Source organism: Geospiza fortis, unplaced genomic scaffold (assembly GCF_000277835.1).
Source record: "Geospiza fortis unplaced genomic scaffold, GeoFor_1.0 scaffold164, whole genome shotgun sequence".
Lineage (NCBI taxonomy): Eukaryota > Metazoa > Chordata > Aves > Passeriformes > Thraupidae > Geospiza > Geospiza fortis.
In genome coordinates, this window is record NW_005054426.1 from 362,027 (window position 1) to 370,464 (window position 8,438).

General features: G+C 39.8%; 1 protein-coding gene across 1 annotated transcript in view; it reads left to right on the plus strand.

Moving 5' to 3' along the window:
- The window catches only part of VWF (von Willebrand factor), a 124,040-nt gene that overhangs the window by 46,876 nt on the left and 68,726 nt on the right, over nucleotides 1–8,438 (plus strand). The window contains exon 19 of the mRNA XM_014309415.2: nucleotides 5,895–5,998. Coding sequence (XP_014164890.1) covers nucleotides 5,895–5,998 — 104 coding nt within the window. The remainder of the gene's footprint in view (nucleotides 1–5,894; nucleotides 5,999–8,438) is intronic.

Genomic DNA, 8,438 nt, shown 5'->3' on the forward strand with positions numbered 1-8,438 from the left:
CAGCTGCCTTCCTGTGTGTTGTACCAAATTGAACAACCCTTTGAGAAGGAATGTGGGATATGAAACTTGCTAAGATGATGTCAGAGTGTGTCTCGGAGTTGCAGGTGTTGTAAGAAGCACACTTTTTTTTTTTTCCACTGAAAAGAGGCTCTCTGGGGTCCAGGGTTATATTCCACTGCAACCCTCAAATATAAGAATAAGTTTAATTGATTTCTGCCCCCAAATTCCTTCAATTATCGTTCTAGAAAAACACCTCTTCCCAAATTCTCATTATGCAATAATTTTTAGCAATAACATAAACATATATTTTGAAATTTGCTACAGTATTTTGCTAATAAACACACATATAAATAGATTCTGCTCCAGAATAAAATGCCAGCTCTAGGAAAAAAGCTAAGGCTTGTGAAATGTCTTGGAGGTGAAAAAGAACAGAATCTGAAGTCACCCATAAATTTTCACCATGATTTTAAAAACAAGTGTTGCTTCTTTTCACATTTCAGTCTGTAAATGCCTATCCTTTATGTGAAAAATATTCCTAAATAGTAGTGAGATAAGAAAACTTAGAAAAGCTTCTCTACTTTAAAGTTCCCAGAGCTCCAGGATGAACAGGCTTTTCTTTGCATCTAACATTCAGCTGATTTGGTAAAGGAGCTTGAGATTTTTGGTTTCATTTCTGGGACTTTTGACATAATTGTGGAAAACAAATGATGATAATTACTCCACAGGAAAAAAACCACGACCCCCATAGTAATTAAATTTCATGTTTGGTACAGTATTTTGTATTCTTTTTCAGTAAGTTAAAACAAGTAATTGCTTCATAAAATTGTTGCCAAGAGAGCAGTCTTTGGCCTTTTGGAATTGGAGACTCCAGCTTACTTTGCAGTGATGTGAAACACACCCGAGTTCAACAAGGTGGTTTGTCAGGTTTTGAATTGAAGAATCAGGCTCACTCTTGAAAAAAAAAATAAAATAAATTCTCTGTCCACTAGATGACAGTATGGTTTAATCTTCACTAAACTCAGTCTGGAATTACTTGTTCTCATTGGCTTCCCTTGTGGCAGAGAATAAAAATCATGAGCTGCACCCAAGCCACAATGAGAGAAGCCCATGTAGAAATGATCTTGTAACCACTGCCACACAAAGTCAGGATCAAGCCCAGTCCCCATTCAGATCTGTCTTGTTTACCCTGTCTTTGACTCCTGGCTTCACAGGAGCTGCCAGCTCATTCTCAAAGAGCAGTTTCCTTCTCCTCACCCAATGGGATGAGGTTTGGGAGAGCCTTTTTTCTTATTTCTGTGCTCTGCAATGAGGCTTTGTGCTCCCCCACTAGAGAAGGATTTGGTTGGTGATCAGGATCTCATTTCCGTCCTGTCCTTTTCTAACACAGAGACTCTGGGAGCACAGAGACAAAGCTCTTCAAAGTCAAATCAAAGTCTGTGTTTTCCAGGCTTGTACAACAGAGGTGAGCAATAAAGGGACTGGAAAAAGGAATTACTATTTTACTTGTCACTCTGCTGTAATCCTGCCTAATTTACAAGCAACTCACAGAGGTGAGCTGCTGTTTGCAGGAAGGTCTGTGGGAAGTAACAGATTACTCAACATGTGTTCCCATAAATATTTGCACACATTATCATGCTGGAAGAAATTGTGCCTTCTTACTGAAGATTTTTTTTTCTTTTGTGATACAGTAGCATATGAAAGTTATCAAAGCTCACAGATAACTTATTAGCTTGAAGACAAAATCCAATTTTTTTTAACTTCTTCCAAACTTTCAACTTTCAACTTTCTTTCAATTTCTTTCAAATATAAGTTTTCTGGTTCATCTTGACTTAGAATTTTATATTGCTTTGATTTCTAGCAAATAAAAAATGTTCAATATGTCATAAAAATAATTCTTCTGTCTTTGATCATCTGGAAGGTGGGAAATTCTCCATACTTGTCACCCTCTTGCACAGCAGAAAAGAGAGATCATAATATATGTGCAGAAGTGTGGGGGAAAATAGGCTTTCTCAGATTAGTTTACTGCACTTCAGTTTTTCCCATTGGAAAATATTAATAAATATACTAATTGAGTGTTAACCACCTTTCTGGGGAAAGAGAAGAACAGAACAATCACAGAGCACAAAATCCAGACATTCCAAAAGTAGAAAATTACTTTCTTTCTAGTCCCAACAACTGACAAAAAATTACAGTTTAAAATTCAAATGAACTATTTTATTGCATTCTGAATGCTGAAATAAAACTATTTCTAAAACTTTGATACATTAGTATAAGAAGGGAAAAAACCCTACAAATCCTAAACATTTTAACCAGGAAAGTTTGGAAGGCTTTTTTTTTTTCTTTCTAACTGTTTTAAACTGAAATTTACCTGACTATTTTGATTTCTCTGTTGTACATTTTTTAGTGTGGGCCTATCCTATGTTACAATGTGTTCACGAGGAGACAGGCATGTCAAATAAACATTAGAGACATACAGCTAACCTAAGAAAGAGAAGTCAAGTGTAAACCAGCACATTTCGATCTTTTGACATGTTGTTAACTTGTCTTTGTTTGCACAGTAAGTGTGAGAGGCTGTTTTAGTTAAAAAAAAATTTATGAAAGAAATTCTTCCCTGTGAGGGTGCTGAGGCCCTGGCACATGTTGCCCAGAGAAGCTGTGGCTGCTCCATCCCTGGAAGTGTCCAAGGCCAGGTTGAATGGGGCTCTGCGCAACCTGGGATAGTGGAAGGTTGATGATGAAACTGGGTGATCTTTAAGGTCCCTTGTTCCCCAAACCAATTTCTTATTCTAAAGCCTATTAGCTACTGTGTTCTCATCTGACCCACTTTATTTAATCCCATGCTTCTTCATATATTTGGCTGACCTTCCACTGAAATCCACGCATGTGTCAGGAGGAACAGAGCAGTGTATGAGCTTCCGTTGACAGAGGGATACTCATCAAATTGTGTTGACCAAGAGACTTCAAAGTTTAGGTTGAGTTGGATTTCAGGACTATAGGATCTCCTGACTTGGAAGGGACTCACAAGGATCGTCCAGCCCAACTCCTGGCCCTGCACAGACACCCCAACAATCCCACCCTGTGCCTGAGAGCATTGTCCAAACACTCCTGGATCTCTGGCAGCCTTGGGGCTGTGACCATTCCTGGAGAGCCTGTTCAGTGCCTTGCCACCCTCTGAGGGAAGAAAATTTCCTAAGCAACCTAACCCTACCCTGACACGGTTCCAGCCATTCCCTTAGGTCCTGTCCCTCGTCCATCAGAGCAGAGATCAGGGCCTGCCCCTCCTCTTCCCATTGTGAGGAATCTGCAGAACTGCTGTGAGCTCTGACCTCAGTTTCCTCTTCTCCAGCTCAACAGACCAACTGCCCTCAGCCACTCCTCATGTGTCTTCCCCTCCAGACCCTTCACCATCTTTACAGCCTCCTTTGGACACCCTCTAACAGCTTTAGATTCTTATATTGTGGTGCCCAAAATTGCCCCCAGGACTCAAAGTGAGGCTGCACCATGCAGAGCGGAGCAGAACAATCACCTCCTATGAGTGTGGGTAAGGAGAATCTTAAAGGTTCTGAAACCTGTAATATTGTCCTTCCTTTTGCAAGATTTTTCAAGGTTTCGCAATTAATAAGACAGACCAAGGAAATTACAGACATTTCTGTTTGATCCCCAAGTAATGGGAGAGTTGTTAGTCAACCACTTGTAATCCCATGGATGCAGAGCATAATCCTAAGGACATTAAATGGTGCAAACAGCTGTTGTTTTCATTACAAACCTCTGTCTTTTTGTATAGTTGCCTCCCCAGTGCTGCTGCCTCCTGTCATCTCAAGCACTCAGGACTGCTAAATCTCCTGTATTAACTGCAGTCTATTGATGGATTGAGAGACTTCCAGAGAAAATCCAGCTTCTTGTGAATAGTGCTGCTGTCCTTGTACTGTAGTACCACATGGTCCTTGTAGTGCACCATGGCAGCAGGCTGCCAGATATGCCCCAGATTTTGGATGGGGTGTTAATAGGCCCAATAGATTGTGTGTTACTGTTAACAAAATCATAATTCATTGAGTTTTGCAGAAAAAAATGAGCACTCTTCTGGTCAAAGTCGACTTTGGGTTTTTGTGTCTGGCTTGCTGAATCCCATCCACCCACTCTGTCAGTGTTCAAGACAAGGTGCTCTTCCCTCTGTTGCTGGCTTTATGGCTGCTGCGCTGGTTGTGATAAAAATGCTAATACCAGTCTGTACCAGTTTTTCGGGAGCAAGGAGAAGAGGTTCTGATTCTCTTTTTACTAACCAGATGTCTAATCCCTAGTTTTTTATCCAGAGGCAAGCCCTCAAGTGTGTTGTGAACTGTGTTGCTGAACGCTCTGCAAAAATTCAGAAATGTAGCCACGAATATGACGTCATAGTCCTGCTTTTTTCCTAAATACCACCAGGAAGGGAGGAAAGAAGGTATTACACTCTTCTTTCTGGTCTTCTCTGGACTTTCCCACCATCCTTTGTAAAGGCGAAGGCAGAGCTGTAGCTCCATTATCTAGAAAAGCATTTCTTTGTTTCCATCTTGCTTCTATCAAAGTGATTTTATTTGGCATAATGCAGCCACAGAGCATGTGGAGCTGCATATGAAGGAAGGGTCTCTGCGCTGTGCAATCTTTTTTTGTGAGTTGTTCCATGTGGCAGTTCTAGGTCCCCATAGGAAAAGGCAAAGCTGTTCTTTATTAACCTGGCGTTCAGACTACATTGATCTCATTGGCCCATATTTAATGGTAAAAAATAAACTATTTTAATGATTTTGCTGAAAGAGTTTAAAGTGGGAAGGTGATATTTTGTGACTTTTGAATGAGAAGAGGGGGAAGGGCTCTCCATTCAGGTATTCCATGAAACGAGAGCCAAACCTATCCTGGCTTTGCCAGAACTGCTATTGAGTGAAAAGTCAGGATAGCCAGCTTTGGTTATGTTTGATTCTCTAAAACTGGGGGTCTTAAAAATGGAAAGTAATCACAAAACAAACAAACAAACAAACAAAAAACCCCAAAAAAAAACCCAACAAAAAAAAAAAAACAGAAAATTAATGGAAAAATGGAATAGTCTAAAGGCATTACTTGTTTTTCTTTGGCTGTAGATTTTTGGTGGTTTTTTTTTTGTTTTGTTTTGGTTTTTTTTTGTTGAAGTGGGATAAATGATTTTTTGTTATATAAAGAGAAACTCGGATCAGAAGGGTGAAAATTAGAATTTGGATAGAAGATAATGTCCTATTTCCTAGCAACAGGACCGGTTGCAGAGAGAGCAGAATAATGCCTCAAGTGGACTGATATTTATCCAGCCTTCCAGGAAATAAATAGGGATTTGAAAGAAAATGAGTGATTACTGCAATTTTCAGAGGAGACTTGATAGAGGGTTGGCTTTGTCAAGGAGCTGTTGTCTGTAACAACAGAACCTGCATTTGCACATGGGTGGGTCAGGCACTGTGGCTTCTGGTCTCCTTGATGTTCCTATTTCCATTTTTAGTCCATCTGGGCCCTTTATCTGCTTTTCTAGTAGGCCCTTTTCCAGTTTGTTGTGTGTGAGAAGCTATTCACCTGCTCTGCATACTCACATTAGCCTGGTTCACTGCATCCTGGACTTTCTCATTGTGCCATTTTTCTGTAACGTCATCTGTTCTCCCAGTAGCTTGAGATGGTGGGATCAAGTTGTGATTTATATACCTACAGCTCTATTTATGTTAATGGCTAAAAGTATTAGTAGTACTGTACCTTTCTCACCTTGGATAGCCTTCATCCTTTCTTTTATTCCTTTCAACCTTTCTTTTATTTTCCATCCACATGTTCTGTGCTTGTTCCTGGCTGCTTGCTTGCCCTGCACATATCCCAGCAGCCCCAGGTGGTGACAAGCTGTGTGTTCTGCTTAGGTACGACATGAAAACAAGTGTGTTGCTCCTGAGAGGTGCCCGTGCTTCCACAATGGAAGAGAATATTCCAAGGGAGAAACGGTGACTAAGGACTGCAACACCTGGTGAGCCACTGGAAGGATGTTTTTTCTCTTTAGGGGGTCTGCTGTGTTTCTGGTAACACCAAAGATTGTTTACTTAACAGATCTCTTTTAGAGAAAGCTAGTTTTTGCAGCATATTAATTGCACAGACAGCACATTCCCTTTGCATGTTGCATAAAGATCCAATAAAATTCCTTGCAATGTCTGGCAATCTCTGCCTCGTGCCCTACAAATAGTTGTGTGTCTGTGCAACTCTTCTGTAGGCACTAGATAGTGGATTTTGCAACACAAGATAACAATTTAGGACCTATATGCTCTGGGGTGGGAGGAATGGAGCCTGGGCTTTTTCACTAAGCTTTGCTGTGGTGTTTCCCTTTTTGTTGGCTGTCTGAGGCCCGTCAAATCAGCCCTTTTCAGCCAGAAGGGGTGTGATGTAATGTGATAGGAGCTCTTCAGGGAAATGATGAATTAGGAAGAGACAGGGTCAACCTCTTATATCTCAAAAGTGTGCTCTATCTACTGATATATTAAAAAAAGATGAAAATAGGTGGAAAACTGTTACTTTTTTAGAAGAAATGAGTGTGTGCTCCATGTCTTTCACTATTATCCTGCTTGGTTGCTAGAAGAGATTTATAGGTTCAAAAGGGAGTTCTGGGCTGCTCAATTTGCATGGAGGGAAGCCCTCAGCATAGCCTTTGGTAAAGTACAGTGGACCACTTTTTCCTTCTCCTGCACAGCACACTGGCTGCACTTGAGGTGCTTTTTTTCCATGTGTGCGGTGGGGGGGAATGGTGGCTCTTTTCCTTCAGAGCTCCAAGAGTCCAGGGTGTAGGACATTCAGCCACCAGCACTGTGAAAATCCTGGGGGTTTTTTGAACTCAGACTTGAGAATCTGTTATGCATTCTACCCTAAATGTTTCTGCCCAGCTCTGTGGCAACCCCAAGAACAATGTTTGTCATCCTCTGTATGACTGGCTGGAGCTGTGTCAGAGAATCAGCACCACTGGAGTCCAATGCTTGATTTTTGTTTGGTACACTGCTTGAATAACAGTGATTTCAAGATTTTTTAACTAGTAGGACCACTCCTAACTAGCACAAGTTAGTCTTGGATGAAGGTTTTGTTTGGAAATATTAATCTCCCAGTGTTTTGTTTAATTTCTTTCCTTTGCAGCTACATATAACATTGTGAATCCATGTACTGTAATTAAATCTGGGAAAAAATAGGCTTGAAAGGGAAAAAGATGGAAGAGAATTTGATATTTTTGTCTAGGTACATTCTCTGTAATGTGCTTACATTGCATTTAGGTAAAAGTGACTCAGCTGAAAAACAGGCACCATGAAAATTTTATTGAAACAAGAAGAGTACAGCGTGAAACTTCTGAGTGTTAAAAAGTTTGCAAGATTCCTCACAATAATCACGATCAGCCTTTTTATTGTCAATTATTCATATAATCTTTGATCTTAAGGTAGTCATAATGATGTTGCTTCATTTTTTTTTGTTGTAACTGGCCGCAATTCTGGCAATACTATTGTAAATTATATTTCCTCAAATACATAGAATTTCCTTCAATATTAGGGTCAAGGAAATGTTAGAAATCAGGCTTTTTCTCATTGATAAAAAGCTCTTCCTCAAGTTTTAAGTGTTTTTCACGAATGGAAGTAAAATTGGAGATAAGGTCACTTCAAAAATATCACTAGGGCTTTTTTGCACTATGTGACTTTGCAAATTTTCTTGATAGTTCTCAGCAAATATCAAGTCAAATGTAATTTAGAAAGTGGTATAGGAAATTACTGTTGCTTTGAGAGTTAATAAGAATTGAGAGTCTGCATTTTGGAGGTTGAGATCTTCCTTTTGTTTTTGCTTTTTGTATTGCTGTTGCAGGAGTTCTCATTCTCACTTGTTCTTAGCCAGATGTGAACACCTGCAAAGGCAATATATGAGCCAGAGGTGACAGATTTGGCATTTACATCTGACTTGACATATGGGACACCCTAATTCATGAACACCGGAATGTCTCCAAGCCTAAGCCAGTGGCAAACCTCTTATGCAATGTATTGGGAATTCATTGTGGAGCTCAATGAAAATTTTGAAGTCACACTTGTGCAGCAGTGCACTGCAGAAATTTGCTAATCTGAATTTAACCACCCCATGTCTCTTATAATCTGTCCATACGCATATTTACAAAATCTTGCTCTTGTCTAACTGTTAGCAGAGGAGAGGGGGCAAGAGGTTTCATGTTACTGAAGTTTCATTCTTTGAAGAAAATGTCTTGCCCAATATTTATTATGATGCAGAATGTTAACAAGATTAAATAATATCTATGCTCAGCTTAAGGCATTATTAGAGAACTCAGTTCAGTGCACAGTTTTTCCTTCAGGTAGCAGTTTGATCTTGGGAAAGTACTTCAAGTTTTTTATCCCTGAGTTTTTATGTCTGTAAAGTATGTAAATAATACTCTTTCC